At 43.4% G+C, this 25,076-nt stretch overlaps 1 protein-coding gene across 2 annotated transcripts in view; it reads right to left on the minus strand.

The window, feature by feature from the left end:
- CLVS1 (clavesin 1) overlaps nt 1–25,076 on the minus strand; it is a 105,165-nt gene that overhangs the window by 13,073 nt on the left and 67,016 nt on the right. For both annotated transcript variants that reach the window (XM_056333748.1, XM_056333749.1), the window contains 2 exons: nt 5,707–5,817; nt 4,579–4,814 (listed from right to left, as the gene is read on the minus strand). In XM_056333748.1, the coding sequence (XP_056189723.1) occupies nt 4,579–4,814; nt 5,707–5,817 (347 nt within the window). The remainder of the gene's footprint in view (nt 1–4,578; nt 4,815–5,706; nt 5,818–25,076) is intronic.

Consider the following 25,076-nt stretch of genomic DNA (forward strand, 5'->3'; position numbering starts at 1 on the left):
ACTGAATATGTCCCAGTTGGGGATGCTTGCTCACTGTGGTTAGGTACCCAAACAGCTACTGTCAAGCCTCTCCCACTGTGGCTGGCCAAAGGACTATGCCCTACTGACAGAGTGATCTCTGACTCTTTCACTGCTAGGTTTAACCATCCACCACAACTATTCATTACACTGCACACCCAGATAAAACCTCCAGCTGCTCCCAAAAACAACAGCTCGTCAAAAAAAGCTAGCACGAGTGCCTCAGGCAAATGCCTTGCTTTTGTGTTAGCTCCCTGTTGACTAAAGAAACTCAGGCCCCTTTCTGACCATCAGGGCTCACAGAAGGTTTGGCCACAGCTGAAAGGGAGGTGATTTTCTTCCCTGTGCTCTGAATTTTCACACATTTACATTGCTCTCAAATCCCACAGCTCCTGACAGGCTCCCTGTGTGAATGCAGGCAGTTCAGAAGAGATGGCCCAAGACAGGGGAAGGTGGCTGTTGCCATTGCTGCTCCCAGGATTATCAAATTGATGTGGCCAAGCTCAGACTGAACTGACTTTGCTATTACTGTATTGGTGCTGGTTTGAATGTTTATTGCATTGCCCATTTCAACCTTCACTGAGCTGAATCTTGACAAACAGATATATTCTGAATGGATTTTTGTTATTGTTGCCTTTTCCCTGCACCCCACCCCCCTGGCCATTAAGACTCATTATGTGGAGTCATCAGCTGTTTTGCTTTTTTTCCCATCTGTTCATACAGTACTTGGGTCCTGAGATTTTTCCCAGGGTGTGAGATAATACTGCAGATGGGAGTGCAATTTCCACTGTTTTGATTTTGCCCCGGTGGGGCTTCATGTGACCACTGGTGGAAAAATGACAACTGCAATGGTTTTGATTAAAGATTTTCCATATTATAGAAACTTCTCAAATCTCAAGATTTTCAAGATTATGTTACTAACTAGAGTCGGTAGCAGGTTTGTTCTAAGAGTATTTTCAATAGTTTCCCTGTCTACAATGCCTCCATTCTCTAAAATAAACAAGGACTCTTTATTGAGAGCAAAACAGTACAATTTCAAGTCACAGGGAAAAACCACCTTTGCCTGTGGCTGGGGGGAACATAATGTTCTGGTCCCGTTGCTGTTAAGCTGAGCAGATATTGGAACCTAATGAGACTTTGAGGGAGCAAGTCTAGTCTCTGGTGACTACTGGTAGCCACCTCATATCTGACCTTTCACTCATGTATCAGTTAGGTCATCATATTGATAAGCTGTTTCGGTGACTCACTCCTCTGATGACTGGCAAACCTACTAAGATATCCTTCTTCTCAAATACCTGTTGTCACTCCCCAGTTTTTATCCCACCCCCCACCCCCCCCCACCCCCCGTATTTGTAGAGAATGATCACATCCATTTCAACCTTTGCTCAGCAAGGCTGAACAAGCCACTACCTTCTTCTATAGCTTCTTGCTGGAAAAATACTCTCTCTGCTCTCCTCACAGCGCTCAGGTGGCCTTATTTCAATTTATATGCATCTGTCCTGGTGGCGGGAGCAAAGCACTGCTGTCAGTCCCGAAGCCAAAGTATGGGCACGTACCTGCTCCAGATTCACTCCCTCCCACTGCTGTTTGGTGTCCCATTTTCTCCTGGTCTGTATTTTGAGACATTTTAATTTTTAGGTGATGACTTCAGTTTGGTCTCAGGCACATCTTGAAAGCACACCCTCTTTCTCCCCCTCTGCATTCATTTTCCAGCACAGATTAAATGGCTACAAAAGTACTTTGGTCAGTTATTCTCTGAGTCGGTTTCCTGGCATCTTTCTTCCAGATCTATAATTCCTCGATTTCTCAGCATCTGTGCAACTACAATTGCTAGACACTATGTTTGCAGTAGGTTGTGCCCAGGATGAGCTTCTCTCTAGATGTAGGATGGTGGTATTACATTTCACAGAGTTATTTCTCAGTGGCCACGGTGTAAGACTAAGCTATTGTAGCAGCACAGAGCTCCCAACATTAAGAAACCTTTAACACAGCACGGGTCAAGTGGCAGCTCTAGTGAGGAAGTGCTTGTATGGCTTTATAGCAGGTGGCCACAGAACCAGGAGTGGCAACCTGCAACCCTGCACCTTGTCACACAGCAGGACGTGCACCGTCCCCCCAGCCTCCGGGGTAAATCCAGCTCTCACAATCACCGCCCTTCCCTGCAGCTAATTACTGGGCAGGTAAACCTACAGTGATATCTGGGAAGACAGAAAGGAGAACTCTTAATTGTTCAGCAAGGCTTTTCATCCTTAAATTACAGAAACCCAAGAAGGCTGTCTTCGTATATTTACCCCTTTCAGAGGAATATACATGCTAAAGAAAGGGTCACCCACTTTTTCTTTTTCTTTTTTTGTTGTTGTTAAATCCAGCATTTCAGCGTAACACAAAATTACCATGTTTACACAAGAATTTAGAGATTTGTATGCTGTGAGTGGACGAGGAGAAAAGAGATTTTTAATGAAACTGCAAAATCGCTTTAATAAAGGAAAAAATGATAGGGCAGTTGTGAGGGCATTTAGGAAGAAGGCTAATGCTAAGAGATCACCTGTGCCTAGTACAAACCTCCTTGGAGCATCTAGGAATCTCAGCTGTGACCTGAGACTCTCGATCTGTTAGAGATGTACGAACCTAGAGGCAAGGAGGCAGGATATATAAAGACAGGTAATGCTGGTAGAAGTCTGTAGGCCTTTTAATAGGCCTTAGATATCAATCTGGTCTAATACATCTAATAAAGCACACAGTTATGCTTCCTAAGCACAGGCTTTTACCTTGTTAGGCCAAACCATAATTTCAGGGGAAGAAGAATCAAAGCAAATACTCATAGGAGAAAATGTGTTGAAGCAGTGAACTTTTCACCTCTAACAGCTAGTAATGACCACGGGGTACAGGATCAGATGGTTCACTTAACTGCCGAGTAACAAAATTAGACTAAAAGTTAGAGCTAGTCTGCCCGGAGGCAACGTGACAAATTAGATTCATCTACTCGCCATATTTGTATTAATGCACTTTTGTACTAGTGAACAGATTATAAAAGAAGGCTTTGCCTTGAGGCAGGGTTTTCTGGCACAGAACTCATTTTCAAGCTGAGGTTCTCCCCTGAGGGCACAAGACCATCCCCTCCTTTGCAGCCAAGGACCTGATCCTCAGCAAAGATTCACCTGTGAACAGCTCTTAACACTTCCAAGCTCTGAAAACTGCAGATTTCTTCCTAGTAAGCTACATAAATTGTACACTCTTGATGTATGTTTTAATAGTAATGCAATATTTAGTTTGTACCTTTCTAAAATCAGTGTGTTCCACTGCTGATTTTAAAAGAAAAAAAAAAAAAAAAAGAATTGTTTTAACATCAGCTGTCTGGGACAGGCTCCCTAAACTCATCCTGGCTCCCAGTCCTGGCTGGCAGTCAGTAGTGAGAACTGCTGGCTGCACGGGTGGCCACCTCTCTTCATGCTGTGGCTGCCACGCTGCGAAGGGTTGTAGCCCTGCAGTCTCGTGGCCTTGTGAGTCGTGGGACTCACAGCACTTAACATCGGCTGTAGGTGTGTTTGCAACACGAGGCTTCACTTTGCATCTGCAGCAGCATGGCATCAATCTGACCTGGGAGGGAGCTGTGAATCCGGGATGCATTTCTTTTTTCCTGTGAAGATGAAAAACTTTTAAAATTAATTGCATGGCATTGTGGCTTGTCTGTGTTGTCACCTTTGATTTTGCTGTAGCAAAATGATGGCCTCTCCCTGTCACACAGAGTGACGCCATGTCTCTGAGCAACGGCGCTCATCAAGTGGCAGCAGCAAGTGAAAGCATCGCTGCAATCTGCACGGAGAGCAGTTTTGCAGCGTGGGGCGCGGAGGGGAGGCGAGTGCAGATGTTACGCTCCTGCAGGGTGGCCAAAAGCCATCGCCGGCTGCAGCTGCTGTGGGCTCTGCCCTACAGGTACCCAACCCTCCTCACCCCCGTCCCCGCAACCAGTGCAACCTGCTGCGGGTGGTACTCTCGAGAGTTGTGATTTTAAGCATTCAGAGCTGAATGCGCGACCACTAGATCTAAAACCAGAGATCTTAAAGGGCAGATGTGCTGCCTTAGCAGGGCTGGACAGGGGAAGCGGGAGCAGAAGCAGCGGCAGAAGACTAACCCATTTTCCCTTTAGAGGGCAGTGGTGTTCGTAGTACCAAAGCTGCATTTCCGAGGAGGCGAGAACCTTCTTGTCAACTGCTGGGGCAGCAGCAGCGAGTAATAGGGACCAACACTGGTGATGCTGCTGGCTGCGCTATGCTGTACAAAAGAGCATCTCACTCTGATACGCTTTCTGCAACGCTCTGTGCAGGGGCTCATTAATTTTCCCTCGTTTTCGTGTGCAGTAATCAGACGACTAATTACTGTTCCACAGAGAGCTTCCTTTCTCCCACCACGCCACGAGCGCGGTCCAGGGTGAAGTGCTCCCTACTGTCGATGTCTGTCAGATTACAGCCTCTCTCCAAACCAGATGAGCCCTTTCTGTCAGACTTATGCCAAACCTGTTCAGAGAGCCAAATAGCAGGTGATTTCGAAGGCAGTACTAACCTTTTCATGGGTTTGGGCGAAGCCTCCCGCTCCAGGTTGGAGGATGCGTGCTTCACATGCATGGCATTGTACGAGGTGTGAGTGTACTCATTTTCATCGCTGTAGTCAGGACCGAGTAACGTTCGTGCCCACGTCCCCATGTCGTATGGAGGAAGAGTCCCCCCAAATTCAGAAGGCAGGCATTCAGGGTGTATTAGCTGGTGAAGGCTGTTCAGGTTGTTACCGTGAAGAAAGATCTTTAAGAAATAAAAAGAAAGTTCAAAGTCATCATTGGTGCCGTACTTCATTAAGTACAACAATAACAGCACTAATGAGGTGTGGAGCATCATTAGTTGATGCTGCAGTTTCAGGTGGGAATGTCTGAAGCGCTTGGGGCTCGCTTAGGTGGGCAGGAGGGGGGGAGCTGAAGAGTTAGGCTGGCACTTTAAAACACTTCTGAAAACTCTGATTCGCTTGCTTTTGGCACATGACATTTTCACTTTTTCTTAAGTACCAGATCAAGGAAAATGAAAGTCGGGACTAATGACAGACAGATTACTGCTACTGTAAGAGAGTAAGAGGCTTGTGCGAAGAGCAGTGAGAAGAAAAGGGGCATAGCGGAACTCACTGAACTTACGGAAAGATGTGAAGAGTAGGTCCTCAGTGTCTGAGAGGGCAACCCAGCCCTGAACCCCAGGACTGACATTTCCCAGGGGTGTACCAGCCAGCGCTGCCACGTCACGCTGCTTTGGCAACATTTGTCTCCCTAATCCCTCTTTGCTTTCGGGCTGGTATTACCCTTGTCCTGTCTGGTCAAATGCACCCAGGGTGGGCTCTGGGGCCTCCCGAGGGATGATCCAGGGGTTGTCTGATAGATTGCAGAGGACAAATGGCTAAGATGAGCCTCTCTGTCCCCAGGAGTGTCCCATTAAAACGTATCTACACTTTGTTAGTGATAACAGCTTTCAGGTCCCTGGCTGAGTTGCTGATTCAACCCAGACCATTGCAAACTCTAAGTTTTAATAACAGAGGCAATTCTCTGAGGCCATATGAAAAATGCAGAGAGAAAAAGAAGGAAGAAAGCAGCCAGCTGCCACTCAGCTACTCTGGTTCTGTGGCTTCCTATCCCCCCTGGCCCCATCTAATTACCCTTTTCCTTGTCTTGTCTTTGAGGAACGGTTTGATTAGTGTGTACAGGGCATGGATGTACCAGGGCTGGTTGACAAAATGGACTCCTCCGAAACGGGCAGGAAAGCTGTCCTACAGAAGGGAAGAAAAGGCAGGCAGTTAATAGATGCAGTGCTTTAGTCCAGCAGTCAATAGGATGAAAGTCAGAGGAAGAGGTCTGCCTCTTTCCATCTGCAGACGAGCACTGGGCTTGCTGGGAGGGGGCAGGAGGGAAATGGAAAAAGAAAGATGCCTGGAAACGTTTGTTGTATCTGTTTCCCCTGTCAGCAGACACAGTCCCTTCTCCCCTCCACACACTAGAACGCATCAATTGCTAATGATTTAAAGTAGGCTCTCCAGCCACTTGGCCTGAACATTTTTTTAACTCCACCAGGGTATCTGACTTGGCCAGAATGGGAAGCAGAGGAGGGGGCTGGTGAACACTGCTCCCTCGAGGGGAAGCTTTCTAATTTCTCATTGTGCAGTGTAAGGCAAGCCCCCGGTTCCCACGCACATTGCTGCACACAGCTCACCTTTTCACCCTTCGGCCTCCCTGCCTCCCCCCTGCCTCCCCCCTGCTCAAATCATCATTACAAAGGCTGACCTTTCGGGGTGAGCAAGCAGCTATTACGGGGAGGAGGATGGGTGGGAAATGTTGATAAGTGAAGGTGTAGGGAGAGCGCACCATGACGGCACCATGGAAACTGTCGGAGCCCAGCTCTTGCTGCCAGGCTGTGCACAAACACCCTCGGCATTAGCATGCAGGTAGTGTCCCGCCGGGGAGGTGTTTGCAATAGCATCCTACTCTGCTCAGCCAGTGAGGCATGCTTAATAAAAGAGGAGGATGCTGGTGTGTCTTGAAAGGTTATTGTATATTGTGGTGGGTATTTTGTACCTACACTCTCATTTAACAAATGTCAGTCAGTCAGGGAAAAGCCCAGGATTTTTTCATATTGCATAAGTAGTGGGGCAACCGCTGCTCCTGTGTGCAAATACGCTTCCAGCGAGAGGAGAGGTGCCTGTCTCTCCCCTGTGAAGGGAGATACTGATGAAGCCATCCTCATCCCATGTGTGCTCCTAACCCCTACAGCTCAGCATGTAAAGACAGAGCATAATCAGGTCTATTCCTTCAGGGCTTTGGCTTTGGGACTCAGGCAGGTTCGTTCCCCCCACAATTAGCAGAGGTTGTCCTGGGGCTTTCTCTCACCTTCCTCCAGAGCATTAGAGGTTGAGCACAGCTGGTGAGGGTATGGGATGAATTTGTGAGATGTTATGGAAAATCTCCTTATACACCTGTTCAGTATAGCTTCTGTGCTGCTTCAAGGTCATTTTTCCCCCCAGATTTAGCACTACATAGGTGTCCCACAACCTCCTATCACCCGGGGTGGATTGGCAGGATTCTCTATGTTCTTTAGCACTGGTCATGGATTGCCCTGGTAATCATCTTAAACCATACTCAGGTAATGTTCGTGAGCAGCCACGGGCATTAAGTGATACCTTTTTCTATTGCTTTACAGTGCTACAAGCTGCTTAGACCTCAGACACATCAGCTGGCCTGGAATTGTTACAAATCTCAGTATCAGATGCTCTGTGCAAGACAGTGGGTAGTCAGGCCAAGCCATGGGAGGCCAAGCAGTGTAACATAACAGGGCATCCCACTGTAAATCCCAATAAACTCTGAGCTGAGCTTTTTAAGGATGGCACATGCTCTGTTGAGGTGTTCATTCATGATAAAGATGACTGTATTTCCATTGCTGCTGAAATATTCATTGGAGTTTAGGGACACAGCTCTGACTGATATAAACTACTGCAGTGCTGCAGGGTGGAGTGCCTTCAGCTGGGCTGAGAAACAGCTGCAGAGGGTCTGAGCCCACCTAGAAAAACATTGACCAACAGAACTGTGAAGTGAAGCCCAAAGTGATTTTTTTACCCTGTGGTAACCTAAAATTGAGTTTTAGAGTAGACCAAAGCCAAAAATGCCCGTCTCTTGCAAAATTCACATATTCAGTTGCTTTCCTCTAGCATGGGAATGAAAATTTGAAGATCTGAAACTTTTCACAGAATATTAAAAAAATTATATATTAAAAAATATTGGAATGTTTTATATTTGCTTTTTTATTATTATTTTTTTTTAATTCTATATTTGTCAGGCTGGCTGCCATCCCACAAGCTGTATCTCTAAGGGGGAATTATGGACTTCTTTGCTCTTTGGGGCTGAGCTGCCACAGCTATCCCAGGTTGTACCATAGTAGCATAGGTCAGCATAGGAGATACAGTCTGAGTCTGAAGCAAAGGGCAGTAAAGAAATGAGAGATGGGAAGCAGGGGAAAAACTTTAGGACAGAGATTTATACCAACCTGAAAAAGAAAAATTGTTTTGCCTTCTCACTGGAATGCAGATAATATTAATCACAATCTCCAGTGAGAAATGTCAGTCAGATTTCATTTCCAAGAGGGAAAGTGTTTTTTTTAAAAACATTATTGACCAGCCTTAATGATACCACGTTACCCGGAAAGTTCTGAATGCTGAGAATTATAGGAACCGGCCAGAGGTTTAAATGGGCAGACTGGCTCTGGGAAAGGTCAAGTAAGGAGAAGAATGTACTTTCCTATATAGAAAATGAATTTTATGTCCATCCAACAGAGACTGTTGAATCCATAAACTAGATTGTCTGGTACATCAGTAGATTAAAACCATTACAGGAAAGCCCATCATATAACAGTTTTATTTAAGGACAACTTCTTTCTTTTCATTCTGAAGGCATACCTGAAAACATGTACAGACAGACCCTTGAAAAGGCAACCTGATGGCCAGGAAAAAAACAACCACCACAGAACATTTTTTTGTGTGTAACTTTCTGCTAATTTTTGTTTCTTGCCCTGTTAAGCACAATAAACTCATTTTGACCTTCATCCCTCAGTCCACCTGCATTTGTAAGGCTGTCAATTAGAACAAGGACAAAGACAACATTTTTTTTTTTAACCAAAGAAATTTGATATGGGATTCATCCAGACACTGTTTGGAAACGCAACATACCAATTTTGCAGAAGTCCCTAATTAGAGCAGAGCTGTCTTGGAAAAGAAAGCTCCCGTCTGGAGGTCTGCCTTGTGCAGTTCCAGGAAGATGTATGAGACATTTCCCACACCCCACTTAGTGTCTCTGCTGCTTTCCCTGGGGCAAGGTGAAAGTAGCTGAAATTGATTTTCTGCTGGAAAGCTTTTGCTTTTAGGAATTCTCTTTTGATTTCTCATGTCTTGTGATTCCTTGGGAAGGTGTATTTTATAATGAGGTACATTTTTTGGAGCCTACTGTGAAAAGGACCCTGGAATCATGGAGCCTTTGCTTAACCTGATTCTTTGTTAAAAATACCCAAACCTGCGGATATGTTTGTATTTACTCCATTGACATAAATAAAATATAGCATGCAGGAATTGGTCTAATTATTTGTGGGCACTACCGTCATTTTATCTGAAAGCCAGGCTTGACATATCAGCACGTTGCTCTGAGATGAAATTGCAGCATAAATAAATGCATCCAACCCAGTGCTAATCTAGTTAACTTGCTACTCAGCAATAGCAGGGAAGAAACAGTGAAAGTACTCCAGATACCTTCTTGGGCAGCTATCTCACTCCAGAGTCAGACCAGGTCTCCTTCACTGGGACCTGAAGTGAACTAAAGTAAGGAGTATATCTAACCATGCTGCAGTGGCACCTTCCCAAAGCAGTGTAGGCAAACCTAGAGAGAGAAAATTGTCCAGACGCAGGTTTTTAGTTGTTTCTTTTAATTGAATGAAACTGGTGCCATAGACGGGACTTTTCTTTTGCCTGATTTGTCTTTTTTTTGACTATATACATTCCTCACTGGTTTCAGTTATTCCCCTCTGCATCGTCCCCAAAGAAAAGAAAGAAATGAACACTTGAATGCCACAAATGGAGCTGCCACAGACACCCCAAAATCCATACAAGCCTCAATATATCTTTTGTTTCGGATTGGAGAAGTGTCTCCCAGATCGCAGATTAGAGCGAAATGTTACGGAGATCATTGTTTCCCTTTTCTGCTCAGACCTCCTGTGCAGGGAAATTTCTGAACTGAAATGAGTCTGGGACTGAAAACCCTCGGTACATAATGTTCCACTAAATAGGTCGGGAGCGATAGCTACGAGGTGAACGAGAGACAGTTTTTCATTATTTCTGCCTATTCTTGCCTTCACAACATCTATTTCTTTTGGCATGAGTATGCATCAGAAAACACTTACTGTGTTGTTCTGAACTGCCTGAAAGCTAAAAATCAAGATGAACTTCCAGCATCTTCTCACATTGAAGTGTGGCAGAAAAGCAAAACAATCTCTGGAATTCCAAAATTAGGAATGAATCCAACTTGGTGGTCAAGGTCAATCTTTTTAAACTGCATGAATTGACTTCATAGACTGATGACCTAAGCTCAAAAACCAAATTATAGCATATTTTTAGGTTGTGGGACATCTGAATTTTGTGACACAAACATTTAAAAAATATTTTCATAACTTCTACCCTTTGCAATCAGAAAAGCAAACACACATCTTGCCATCTAAATACACTTTAATCTCAATGATACTTGCCAGTTTACTGCAAATCAAAATATAATCCATTTTTAAAAAAATAATTTCCTTTAGATTCAGGAAGAATTCAATCGTAAACAATACTGTTTAAACTGAAAGGTCATCTAAACTAAGGACAAAAGCAGCATCTTCATGACTTACATAATCAGTCTCTGTGGTGGATTAAAGCTCCCACAGATCATATTAATAGTTCAGGAAGATTTTATTAATAGTACACTGATAGTTTCTCCACGGAGAGTTTCTGCGAGTGTGTTTTATTTTAATGGATCGGCACAACAATGGAAGGAGGCTCTCTGCTCTTCAGCTCTGGATCCAAGTTCAGCCTCTGAAAGAGTGGCAGTGGTTGAAAGTTGTTGTCCCTCAATTTTATGACTTTGTCAGATATTGGATAGGTTGTGGCTATCAAAAACACGTTCCTGAGCGTCTTCAGATGAATGCCACATAATGCCCTTGCTGTGGACAGAGCAGGTTGTTGTATAGTGTATGCTAGGAGAGAAGGTAAAGTGCCTCCCACCCCATCACTACAGCTTCAGCTTCTAATTTTAATGCAGCTCCTAAGAGATGAATGTTTAGTTTGGGAAATCCCAAAAGGCAGGAGGCAGTGGGAGGCAGTAGCAGGGCTGGGGGCCATGAGGAGCCCAGGACCAGGCTGCTCCCGCACCTCTCCAAGCCATCCCTGGGGCTGCGGGAGCCAGGGCTGCTCCCCCTCACCTGCTGCGGTGCCTGCTCTGAGCCCAGGCACGTTTCAAATCTCCATTTGGGCAAGTTGCTCTTCTTTGTGTTATCTCTTTTTGCTCCCCTGTGTTTTTGAAGAGACGGGAATGCAAAATTAATGTTGCCGGTGGCAATAATTGCAAACTCGTTTGCTTCTACCTTGGCATGCCCTCAGAGTACATGGGGCTTACAAATAGCTGCAGAGTCAGGGAAAACCATTAAAAAAAAGACATTAGTGCTAGCGATATGGCAGTCCTGACCTGCTCAAATGCCACCGTAAAAAGAATTCTTGCAATTGGGAAGAACTCATCAATTCTGGGTAAGCTCTGACTGTAACTGCTCCCACCAAAACACTCTTTTCTTTGAAGCATACAGTAGAAAAGATTGGAGCAAAATCATGGGGAAATATAAGTGCTTGGTTTATTTTTACACTGCATACCCACATATGTAGATGCGTACACTCTGAAGTACTGCTGTCAGGGAAGTGAGACTGAAACATGAACATTGGGATGCATTCCCCTAGACATTTTTCATTATGTTTGTTATCTCTCCCGCTACACTCAATAACTTTTAAAATCCAGGCATTTGCTGTGGGTTTCTCCCCATCATTATTGCATATCAGTGAGGTCCTACAGAGCATCTGTTCACGGGTGTTGGCAGATGGCACCAATAAATCAGCTTATAGAACACAGATTTGCTCAGTAAACTTTGATTTGTCCTGATAGAATCATGCTGTCATATCATCTGGTCTAACAAAATAACTTGTAACCTTGGGGCAAAAGGGGGATTTCTTCACTACCTTTCTACAAGAAACCCTTTGCCGAACCAGCTCAGAATAATTTAGGAACAGAAAATTTCCCAGAAGCAGTGACTCTGTTGAATTGACATCATACCCCAGTGCTGCTTTTTCGCTTGGCATGTGCCCCCTGTTGATTCGAAAGTGTGTCACAAGCTTAAGGTAGAGACTGATGCTTCCTCCAGAAAAAAAGATGGATAAATTATATTGACTAAGAAACCATAGGTTCATTCAGGGGTTTGGTTGAGGAGATACACAGAGAAGAGAGGAAATCAAAAGGTGATTAAAAATAATAATACAAAGAACACTGACACACTGATTTGGAAGCAGTCAATGCAGGTGTGTGCAACCAGGGCGGCACAGTTTGCTCTAGGTTAGGTCAGATTAGGTGAGGCCAGCTCAGGGAGCTTCTGGTGGAGCAGGAAGAATGAAAGTCACACACTAAACTAAGGAGGGGTAGATGGGGTCACAGGAACAGGCAGCAGCATGGGAAGGGACATGAATTAGCTGGAGGCTATTTTTCAGAGTTAGTTTAGGGACTTGCTATGATCTTTGCAGCCAGCTCTAGCAAACCAGGCTAAATTGTCTCTAGTGTCCTGATTTTCGGTGTAAATTGTAGCTCAGAAAAACATTTATATCCAGCTTTCTTAAGTGAGGGTGACTGTAAGCTGAGCTGCTTCTATTCCTGTATCTCACTGAACATGAATGTCTGAAATTAGTTGTGGGGGAAGGAAAAAGCAGCAGGGAGATCATCAAAGCTGTAAGTAGTTTAGGGCTTAATTAGAAACGGTAAAATGTGCTGGGCAGAGCACAAGCCTGGCCTGGAGGCTTGCTGGATGAATGCAGGGGCTGCTGGCTGAAGTGTGTGACCACAGGCTGGCTGTGATGCTTCACTCTCCCTGGGACACCCGGCCCTTGGCTGGCTGTGACCTACGAGCTTTGGTTGTTCACTAAGAATCCCTGGAAAAAAAGTCTCTGTGCAAACACCAGGTTTTTGAGAGAAGTGATGTCCCTCCAATCCTTTCCCTGACACTACGAGTTAAAGCAATGCTGTTTGTGTCTCGTTGGTGGGTTGTGTGGGTGTGAGCTGCTCTCAGTTTTGGGGGTGTGATAAAGAAGTGGGGGTTTTGCGGCCAGATTTTAACACAGGACCTTCTGAAGCAAAACGGCCACCAGCAGAATGAGTGTGTCCAACAGTGAAAGTGAAAGATGGCATTGAGAAAGCTTTAAGGAAAGACCACCCTAAGTCTTTTGCACCTAGTAAAAAATCCAGCCAGGAGCACTGGGGTTAAAAAGTTTGGCATGGAAAACTTGACTCAAAAAATATTCTATTTTTAATATAAAATTTTTGAAAAAGAATAACATAGAGTTTTTTGAAAATAATTTTTAAAAGGTAAGCCCTAAACAAAATTAATCAGTGCTATTAACCACTGTAGCCAAAATCTGCTATTTTCCTTAGCTGACCTGATTCAGACCTCTCTCTCCCTATCTATTTCTATTTCCATAGAGAGGTGTCTACCCCAAAGGGCAATAGATTTGTGGGACACTGTGGTTGAAATCACAGGGAATTAAGGAGTTACGGCAGAGAAGATGGTACTGAAGCAAATCCACTAGGATTTAAAAGGCTGTTGAAAGGAGAGAGTCGAGTGCATACAAAAAAACAGTTCTGAAAAGGACAAAGTACAGCACCTTATTTCTTGTCCAGTGCTGGGATTTTAAACAAAAGACCCTGCAAAAAGGCTACCTCTTTTAATATGCGTTTTTATGCTGAGAATCTACATCATGTATGTAGAACATTTATTCTATATTTTCTTCACATTGCCACTTGCTGTATCTATGTATCTGCTCTCTGCCAAAATAGTCCTATGCCTGAGCGAAGGGGCAATGAGGGCCAAATTGTCATGGTGAGGACAAATACCCACAGTGTTAGCTAAAGTCAGGCAGAAAAAAGCAATTAAAAAAGGTCTTGTGGCACTTGCCTTTCTTCTCAGGCGTCCTACTGACTTTGCAGGAAAAGCTTTCCATCTTGCATATGAAGCACCAAAGTGTACACAGAAATCACACAGTCGTATTACACTACTTGTGTTCTGATTGAAAGCTGATGATGGAGAAAAGGAGATTTTGTTATTTATGGAGTTAGGCAACCTATTTAGTGCTGACCAGGAGTCTGTTGCAGCTTGGCTTGAACAAAGTATGCAATCACCTTAAAGATTTTGCATGTGCATTCATATGTAGAGCAGCATGTAAATATTATAGGCTGTTATTATGATGAGGTTATAACCTAGCATGGGTCAGAAAAAAATGATCAAGCAATGTTTTTATTAGCATTTGTTGACTGACTGAAACAAACTATTTGACAGTAAATTTCTCTGCATCTAGCAAGAAGTTCAGAAAACCCTTTGTGTTGATTTCTCTATGCAGCTGCTGGAAGGTATCTTAGGTTACTAGCACTCATTTCTCAAGGCTATCTGCTAAACAGAAGTTAGTTTCCCATCTTATTTCACTAAGAACTTTAGGATTTACCCTAATTTATTTGAGATTGGAACCCCATGTTAAAATGGAAGGTCTCCCTTCCCCTAGCTCTCACACAAACCCTTTTTAAAACAGTTTCTATGGTCTGTGTCATCATCAACAAATGTGTCCCCATGGTGAAGATATTTTTTCAGTTGTTTTTTTCTCTTTCAGTGGGGGAGTTTGTGTGTGTACGTGTGTGTGTGTGTGTGTGTGTTTTCTGCACTTCAAAATATTTCTATGATTACTGGAGGATGGAGATTTAAAGCTCAAAGCCTTTGGGGCATGTACCCAGCATTTCACATAAGGTTTTCCTAGTTCACATGGTTTTACTGTCACAGTGAGAATTTGCAGCTTTGCACGTGTGTATGCCAGAACTCATTCAAGGAGTTCTGGAGGTTGAGACGTTTCATAATCTGGACTAGTCATAGCTATACCCTCTTGCCTTAAAAGCTATGGTCAGTCAAAATCCTTAGAGTTCATTTGCTGTGTTCTCCCAACAAAGCTACTGCAGCCCTGACCCACGGGTGGGAGGCAGAGCTCTCCCTGCAGTGGTTTTGCTTCTAGAAATACTGTGAAGCACAGGTGGAGTCAGGGACCCCTGAAGCTGTGCTTTGATACTAGGATTTCTCATTTTCTAACTGCATGACTTTGCCATTTTAATGTGGGGGGGTTTGTGCCATGTTCACCACCTAAAGCAATGCCAAGCAACAGCCAGTTCTGCTCATCACATAATCACTCAGGGCTTTTATCAGTCTGGCAACATTAAATGCTGCGTAAACTTTGTACACTTTGCTACACAAAATACAAGCTTATACTCCTTGCAACAGCTCTTTCATTTCCACAACACAACTTCCCTTTAGTTCACACTTCTTATTCCTCACTACCTTGATTTACTGCAACCTTAACTCTAACCTCAAAACAACTTTAAAAGATAGCAATAGGAAAATTATTTCTGCTGTCTGTGGAGGTGTAAGGAAAGCAGGACACACACCACTGCAGCTTCCCAGCCTTTTCATTATTATCAGCCAAGCACGGATATCAGACTGTGGAGATAATCCCAGGATAATGTTTTATTCTTTTGACCTCTTTTATATTATCACCTGCTCCCACTACCATCCCTGAACAAGTAGAAGCTGAGGGTTACCAGTTAAGTTTACTGCCCAAGTAGTGCTTGCGCTGCCTACCCCAAAAGGTTACTCTTCATTCTGTTTTCAGGCAGCAAAGCATCAGTCTGCAAGCTAATGATTCCTCTGTTCTCCTGTTCTGCTCTTAAGAATTTGTTCTGATTAATTTTTCTAAGGCCAAGAGCAGAAAAAAAGGAAGATGTCTCTAAATTTGCTAAAACTACAGGTAGCAGGAAGGCATGAGCCCATTTCTCACCCACCTCAGATTAAAAAGCCATACAGATTTTCCTCTTCCTCTTTCTTCTCTGATTGTATTAAAGTCACACATTAAGTACTGCTACATGAAGTCTTAAATGAACTAGGCTTTTTCCACCCAGAGGCTTAGAGTATGCTGTGTCATATCCCTGGAGGTCATTAAATTTGCTAGGTGGATACAGGGCAGTTAGTCTGTACCTTCTCATTTGAAAGCTTCCCATCAAGAACTCTTTCCACCTGAAGGCGTGCAACAGTCTATCCTCCTTGTTAAACTGCACACATTTTATTACTGCTCTCTGCTTGAGTACCAGGGCATTTGCAAATCAGTGGCTGTCATTTACTTCGAGTTCAGCCAGGCCTTAGGCATGGTGGCCCATATTGTCCGTCTAGCAAACTGCAGAGATTTTGTTTGGAGAAGTAGTATACAGTGTGGGTGAAAAATCGATCAGATTGCTGGGATTCAGGTGTTGAGATCAAAGGTACAAAGCCTGCCTCATGGTCATTTAGTAATGTTTTTTCTCTGGAGTGGATACCGGAGCCAGTTCAGCTCAATGTGTTTATAAACGACCCGGGTGATGGTAGGGAGCAACTAATCCTCAGAAGCTTTGTTGATGGTAGCAGGCTGTGGAGTACAGCTGATATGCTAGAAGTTTAGGCAGAGTCCCTATTCAGAGGGATGCTGACAGGCTGGAGCGATGAGTTACTGGGAACCACATCAACAAATGCAAAGTGTTTTGAGTTAGACAGAACAACCCCATGCAGCAGGACAGTCAGGCACTGAACAACTAGAAAGCAGCTTTGCAGAAGAAGACCTGAGTGTCTTGGTGGCCATGGGTCAACAGTGTATTCATATGACAAGACTGGCCAACTGTGTCCTAGGCTGTACTAACAAGTGCCGTAACCAGTGGGTGAGGGGGGTGATCCTTTCCCTCAGCGCCTGTGAGACCGCATCTGGAGTACTGTGTCCATTTCTGGGCTTCCTACTGCAGGAGAGGCTGACGTACTGGAATGAGTCCATCAGAAGTTGCCAAGATGGCTGGGGACTAGAGCACATAACCTATGGGGGGATGCTCAGAGAACAGGGTCTGTTCAGCCCACAGAAGAGGAGGTTAAGGGGAGATCTCACTGTTCCCTGCAACAAATTAATGAGCACCTATGGAGATGACAGCCAGACTTTTCTCAGGAAGAAAAGACAAGGTGATCACCAAAAGTTGCAGTTGTGGAGGAAAGCCAAATCACATACTTGGAGAAAGTTTCCCAGCAGGCAGTCTAACACAGGAATGCATTTCCTGGAGAGGCTGTGGAAACCCCATCTGCAGAGATGTTCACCTCTCAGCTGGAAAAGACCTTGAGTGACCTGATCTAAAATCAAACCTGGATCTAACGTCAAAGTTTGCCCTGCCTTAAGCCGTGAATGGGATCAGATGACTTTCAGAGATCCCTTCCAATCTTAATTATCCCATGATTCTGTGGGGTTTTATATGTGTGGGTTTGTGTGCATCTGAAGGTGTCAGATTGCTCCTGCCCTATAATTTACTTACTCATGTTCCACAATTACCACTGACCAATCTCTGGTTACTCGGGGCTTCAGGCTGCAGTTTCCGCTTAAAGCTGAAGCTTTTATCATCTTTGAAATATGCCACAGAATTTATTACAGACTAATGTGCAGGAAGGTAAGGTTTATTTATGACACGTTTTGCCCCAAACCCCATATTATGAGCATAAATGACAGCAATAAACAAAGGAAAATAATTGGTTCAGACCAGAGGAAAATCTATTATCACTAACTCCCTGCATTGAACTGTTGTTCCAAGAATGAAGGATTTCCTCGTTATTGGGAATGTGCTGGGTGAACAGAAGTCATCAGAAAAGCTGCATTCCCTACTAACTGCTACAGTATTTCACACATGCCCCAATGCATATTAATCCCACTTATGTCCATCAACTTAATTAAACCCTCTCCATTATTGAAATCTATAACTGGCACAGGAAGGTACCAGAGCTTAGGAGTGTTCATTTATACTGTTCACTGGACAGCTTTCCAGTAGTGCTACGTTATTTCTGGTAGGAATTAAACAAGTTCTGCTGGAAATTCAGCAATTTGGAAAACATTTGGGGATTGCAACCAAAGCCAACATTTGTCTGCAAGCATTAGTGACAAGTTAATAGTACTGCTGAACACTTCAAAGATGCTTGACCTGGGACTAATTTTTTTCCCTTTTCTTTTGACAATGACACACTTTTATTGTATATATGCAGTAGTGTGCATGTACAGTACATCTTTGCATAAAAAAATCAAGATAAGGGCTGCTGACTACACCCTTATAATGCAGAGGTTACACTAATGTCTTGCTTCCCCACTTCTATTAAGGGTCTGTCTGGGAAAGTCAGTTCACTGCTTATTGGTGCCATCCTCCCCAAAATTTTAAGACCAAACTGTCAGCAAACATCCTTCTTTCCCCTCACACACACCCACACACACCCACACACACCCCACACACACCAATTCTCTGCTCCAGGGACTGTATTGTTTCAATTTTGAGTTTAAAACAAATCTTAGGCACACAGTATTGTACAATCTGGTAGTCTACTCTGTTGAATAAGTTCTACTGTTTGAACTGGTTGAGTTGTGAAACAGGTTATGAAAGCCTGCTCAGTGTGAAATCCACCACTGAATGTAGCAAATTCTTCACTCATCACAATTATTGAGCAACTAATTTTCCCGAGCATAAACAGCAAGCAAGTATCCGACACAGAAAACCAGAGAAGTTAGATGCCTTGACAGCAGCAAAATTCTTTCAGACTACAGAAGGTAGTTGGAGTTGTTTGCCTAGTACTTCAGTCTATATCCATTAAGCTAGAAGTGCCACTGGAAAGGTAGCTTAATTTCTGACACAGAAGTTCTGAAGCACCTTGATTGTTAAAAATATTTTCCCATTAACTTAGGCAGAGGAGTCTAATTATGAAGGATCATTACAGAAATTTGAGCGCTACTCTCAAGGTAAAGTGGAACATGTCAGATATATGTTTTTAAATAGACATTACAAAGAAGGTGGTAAAAATAATACTATTTTTGTGATGGATAGAAAGTTTAAAAAGTTTTTCAATTTTTTGAATCAAATTTGATTTGTGATAAGACCACAGATTCTGGGAAATATCATTCAAGGAAGTACCTACTGAAATACCCAGAATCAACTTTACAGCAAAGCAATTAGCATTTCTAAAGCAATGAAAGACTTGCCTGAAGTTTGAGGAGGTTAGATATTGCTTTGATGCTGTGGACATGAAAAAAAGTCCACAATATCTCTGCAAATGACATTACGACATGAAAATATAAACCTGTCAGCATGGGAGTCCACAGAGTCCAAGATTCTGAGAAACTCAGAGTGGACAAACAATTCATGCAAGGTAATAGCTGGCATTCGTGAAAGGCTCACAACACGACACAGGCATTTACAAGCATCAGCAGAGATCTGTGGAGGAAGGAAGCACACTTCATGGCAGTCAAGGAAAACAGCATAGCAGAAGGTGAATGGACTGTCCACCTGAGGGCCCACGGGACACCGACTGATTTTCCATGATGTTTAGGTGCGCCAGGGACACCATCATTAGCAAAGAAAAGTCAGTGATGGTAGGACAATGTAACTCTGGTCCTATACAGGTAAAACATATTCCATTATAGAATTCTGTCAGTAAGTGTTTGGATAAAGGAAAATATTGATAAATATGGGAAAGTCAAAATTTATAGTGGTACCAGAAGGAAAAAAAAAAATATGCTTATTATTGAGATAAAAAGATGCCAGCTTTTGGATCTCAGAGTGAATTAATTCAATGGATGGATAATTGTTGACAGCAACTGGAGGGGAAACTAAGGATGCTTTCAGGAAATACAGGAACTCTCAACAGAGGGTGGAATAGGATGAAACAGTCAAGGTGGTCCATGGCTCATCTACCCATGAAAGAAAGTTTATCTTGCCATAATTCAAGCTACAATAAGAGAAGCCTATTGCTCTAGGAATGAAAATATAACTAAGATTAACAAGTGAATGTAGTGCTCTTACAGATGACATAAAAAGCAAGCAAAAATGTTGAAAATTTAATTTGCATATGAATGACCTGGAAAGGGCATTATTGCAGTGTCTCTAATGAGAAACTGAAAGGGCAGTAACACTCTGGGACATGACCTTATGAAACTGGGGCATCCATTTGTGCATGATCATTATCTCTTTAGGAAACCTTTTTCTCAGAATGCCATTGGGTTGCAGCCAGAGCCAGAAGTTTTTTGCTTGGAAATAGAACACACTTGACAGTGTAAACAGTACTAAGTTGTGCATAAATTAGGACAGATATGGGGGGGAAAGGTAAAAAAATCTTATATGGAGGTTTCAAGCAACTCAGAAAACACAAATTCTTACATAAACCAAACAAAGATGTAAGGTGTACAGACATATTCCAGAGAATGCCATGGGAATTTATCCCCCAGCAGACCCCTCTGATGGGAAAGCTGTAAGGAAATTTGCACCTCACCAAGCTGCCTGCATCAGCAGCTTGAGAGGGCTATTGAGAAGATACATGCAGGAGGGGTAGGTCACAACCAGGTCTGTATTTAACATTGTGAAATTAATGGGGCACCAGTGAGGTCACATGAACTCTGAAGACAAGATGCCTGTGCTTGTCAGCAAGCTGCCAGAGTCACTTTGGCCTCACAAGTGTCTTGAGATAGATAAAGCAAAGCAGCAAGTCCAGTATGGTTTGTGAAGTTGTGCTGGCAGTGATAAAGGTGGGAAGCAGTCAAACCAATGTGCAGTAGACTCATCCCGGATGCAAGTGATGCTGCTGCACCAGATGGACACAAGCAGAGGTGGGGGTATCTGGAGTAGGTTTCCTCAGCTGAGGCAGCTGAGCCCCAGTACGTGTGACAGTGGGAACCAAAGGACCCGGCCGTGGCAGAAATGACAGCATGGATCTTACAGCTGAGATCCAAAGGTCCACGTGACAGTATGGCACACCTCAAGAATTAATTGAGCACTGGTAACTGATGGTCTTTGAGATTCTGAATTGCATTAAAAGTCAGTGATGGTGTGCCTAGGAAGGGAAGTTGTGGGAAAATAAAGAACTTGCAGGAAGACCTTAAAATAGCCACTTAGTAATAAATTATTACTGATCCCTTCCCTTCTTCCATCAGTCTCACTATGATCAGTTTATTACCCCCACAGCTGTTGTGTTCACAACCTGGAATGGAAACGCAAAACAGCACTTTCTTTGTATCTCCTTTGAAAGTGGCAGAAACAGCCTCTTTTCCCCTGCAGGGGACAGGGTAAGGTCTCCCACGCTGCTTACAGAGACCAGATCAGTAGGAAGCAGCAGTAAAGAAGACATGAAGGAGGAAAAAGGAGGTAGGAAACACGTTCTCTCCAGTGGCATTCTCACAACTGGATAATTTCTCTGGCTTCAGATCCCTTGGTCATAATAGCAAACCATCTGCTCATGGAAAGAGCACGCTTCAAGAAAGGATCGGTGGCTTAGTCATCCAGTCACATCACAGCTATGAAGGGTTTCTCTTATTTTAGTAAACAGGGTCTCATTTTTAATCCTGTTTGTCTGTTCTTTAAAAAAACTTTTGATGTCATTTGTGTAGTTTAACCTGCCTATTCTTCTAAAAAAAAAGACACGTGAGACAAATCAAGCATCCTACAGAAGAATAAAGCTAGTAGTACCAGCAATTGAAGTAACATAAAGCACAACTGCAGTTAAAATATCCTGAAGTCAGCTACTCTACAAGAGAGTGTAAAGCACTCGTAGAGCCTTCACTATAGGAATATCAGCCATGTTAATACCAGTGACGGCCAGCGACACGCACAACCCTGGTGTTCACAGCATGGATACAGGACTCAGCTCCCTGTGGCAGGTCCGACCCCTCTCCAGGACACATCCCCAGTTATGGACCCATGTGGGGTAGGTTCACAGGGCCAGCTCCACTCTGTGTGGCTGCACCTGCCTTATGCTCACAGATTCATCCATCTGCATGTTGCACAGTTCTACGGCTTCTCTCTGACCTTCCCTCTGGCCTTTTCTGGCGTCTTCTCTCTGAGCTGCCAGCGTGATGCGGATGTAGCCGGAGGCAAAGGTGCAGGTTAGTGGGACACCAATGTTTCATTGCTCTGCCTTCTGCTGTCTTTTCATACTCTTCCAAGAAAATCCCTGTCCAGATAAGGAATATTTGTTTCTCTTATGCTGCAAGGCTTGTGGCAAGTTTCAGATTCAAGCTGCAAACCATGACCTGATGCTAATGTTCCTGAAGTACCTTTTTTGTGCCTTTTTTCCCCCACTGTTGTCATTCCGTCACCCTTCCCATCATCCATAGTTTTCTCCTGGCTCAGCTGAGTTTGTTGAAGCAAAATCCTGGACAATATATTTCAGTGTGTGGTTTGCCTTTCATTTTGATTGACTTCCCATGTGTTTTTAGAGCCATAGGTCAAAAGTTTCATCACTCCCTGCTGCTTTATAAAGTATTCTTCTAAATAAATAGTACATGCCACAGAAATATCTGATCATGCTAGCAAAACATGAAGCTAGCAGTGCCAGTTGGAAGCTGAAGAAAACACCACCTGCGTGCCTGCAGCAGTTCTCTGTAATTCTAAAGACACAGAGGCAAAATGAAAAGCCTTGCCTCTGCTGAGACACAGGGAAATTTACTGTGAAGTGAAACACAGCACATGAAAATAGGGGTGCAATTCTGAAAAAGCATGACAGTTTATTGTCCCATCGCTGCTAATAACCTCCTTGAAGCTGCTGGTTACCATCCCTCACGGTACCTGGCCTCGTGAGGGTCCCTGTAGCATTACAAATGAAACTTTCCAGGATGGCTTAGGTGAACCTGAGGTATTTGCTGTGAGACATCAAAGAGTATTTCTGCTCCACAGCTGTGTAAAACTACAAGATAAGGGATGGATACTACTATGTGCCCCTCTCTGGTACTTCTCCAAGTGTATTCGAGAGGTTTGAGTTTCTTAAACTGATCTCTGCAGAACTGTGGTGGGTTAGCAACACGTACGCTGTCGTTTTTTACCTCCCCCAAACAATGTAAAGTCTTACTAATTTATATCTATTCAATCACATGTTTATTCTCTAAGTTGTTCAAAAATATCTTCCCATGTGTTTAAGTGTTTTAGAAGCCAGATCACTGAAGAAAAGGTTAAAATCTAGCTTTTGTGCATTTTACATACAGAAAATGCGGGCAATGCTTTCTCTGTTCAGAAGAGGACAAGAATATAATGCTTGCCAGTGCCTGAAGCAGTGAAATTTGCTGTGCATTGTGTTTTTTTCTGCCTGATGAGTGTCTTGGTTTTATGGCAGATTTTAATGTCAGTGGAAACTGTAGCTCCAAAGCACAGGGCAAGCTCCAATGGCTTCAGGTTGCAGAATGTCAAAATGACAAACTTCTGAATGACTTTGGCCTCAAGGGTCTGACTCCACTGAGGAGAATTAGGAACTTTCCCATCTAATTCTAATTTCCATCTGATTTCCTGCACTAAGCTTTGTTTGAGCCTTGTATCACATAGCCTAGATTCTGTGATGCATAATACAAGCCAGGTATGTTTTTGGTGGAACTGGAATCATACCAAGAGGGAAGGTTTCAGCCATGCATTCTTCTGTGCCATGCAGTGTTGTATGCCTTGACATATGCAGCAAGCAAGTAGATGGGTTTGCAATTATGAGCCAGGGGGATGGGGAGATGGCAAATATTACTTTGTATTTTAAACATACCGCAGTGGTTGGGTCTGCAAGAGCTTCACACACACACTCCTGAAGAACCTGATGTTTCTTTTCATAGCTTGTGGTACTGGACTTTGAGAAAACAACTGCAATATCATGGCAGGATATTTTAAAAGCTGCCTCCACTGTCATGGGTTTGGGATGATGAAATAATCTGACATTTATATGGAAGTCATACTGAATGCTGATTGTGTGTTATCTTGAAGGATTGTGTTTATTGGCAGGAGCCCACAAAGGACAGTTGGCAGTTTGCCTTAATGTGAGACAACCAGGGGGAATATTCATCAGACAACATGAAGAGGCATCAAACATGCCTGACAGGTGAGTCTCGTGGTGGCTTGACAGCTTGAACATTTGCATGAGAGTCTGCTCAGCCTTTGCTTTACTTTTCTTTGAATAACATTGTACATTGAAAACTCTGCCTTGCCATCTTTGGAATCTCAACCCCTCTCTGTTGCACTTGGTGGTCTCATGTGAGGCCATGTTTTGGAAGACTTCTCAGGGTATCTTCCCCTCTAAGGCTGCCTACCAGCTTCTTCTCCTCTCATGCTCCCTCCTTCATTCTTCAAAGTAGAAAGATATTCTTCAAAGAACATACTGCTCTGGCAACACTTTAAGGTGGGCCTCCAATCTGATCAATGACCCAGGTGCCCTCAGGTTTGGTACATGAATGTTGCCTGGTATTTTTGTTATCACGGAAAGCAGGAAATGCGAGAGCAGGAAATTCCCCGAGTTGTACAACTGGATCAAAACATCGCTTCCTTCTCTTCCATCATTTGACCTTACTTGCTTTTATTAATGACTGGCTGCTGACACCAGTGTGATCTCTGATTGCCTTTTCTTTCCCTCTGAGTTATCAACAACAGGACAAATATTCAGGTACTCAACACTTCCTTGCTCAAATTCCATTTTTGAAAAATCCTTTTATAAAAACATAAGAAGGTCCTTACTGAGCCAGATCCAGATATCCCAATATTCTGTCTCTGGCAGTGGTCAAAGATGGACAGTTAGGAGGAAGTACAAAATCAGGGTAGAATTTGGTATGTTCCCAGAGTACTGTCAGTCTCCAGTTAATGGCTTCCAGTGTTTGCTCTTTTCCTGAAAGATTTTTCTATCCCCAAAGACATCTCTTTTCTAATGACAATTCAGCCATGATTATCCAATCTATAGATAAAAAAAGAGAATGAACTGAAGTGACAGGAATTCTGAAGACTGTTGATACCTTAGGAGTCCATCTTGCCTGCCTGGGAATAGATGGCGAGGTTTAGCTTTCTCCTATCAAAACATTCCTTACAGAGAGAAGAGGGACCTGCTAGCTGCAACACTGTCCCTAGAAGTCAGGGTTTGTTATGAGAAGGGGAAACCATCATGATTTCTACTTCTATGGTTTTGCCTTTTCAACGTATTTTAGTATTGCCACAGTCAACAGCTCATGACTTGCTTCACTGAAATACTCTTCTGGGACTCTCGGGGTTTTGTAGGAGAATTTCCCACTGGAAAAAATAACGTAAAGCATTTCTGTGGGAAGGGCCAGACCTATTATTATCCTGAGAGCATGAATCAGGATCCCAAATG

Source organism: Falco biarmicus, chromosome 3 (genome assembly GCF_023638135.1).
Source record: "Falco biarmicus isolate bFalBia1 chromosome 3, bFalBia1.pri, whole genome shotgun sequence".
Classification (NCBI taxonomy): domain Eukaryota; kingdom Metazoa; phylum Chordata; class Aves; order Falconiformes; family Falconidae; genus Falco; species Falco biarmicus.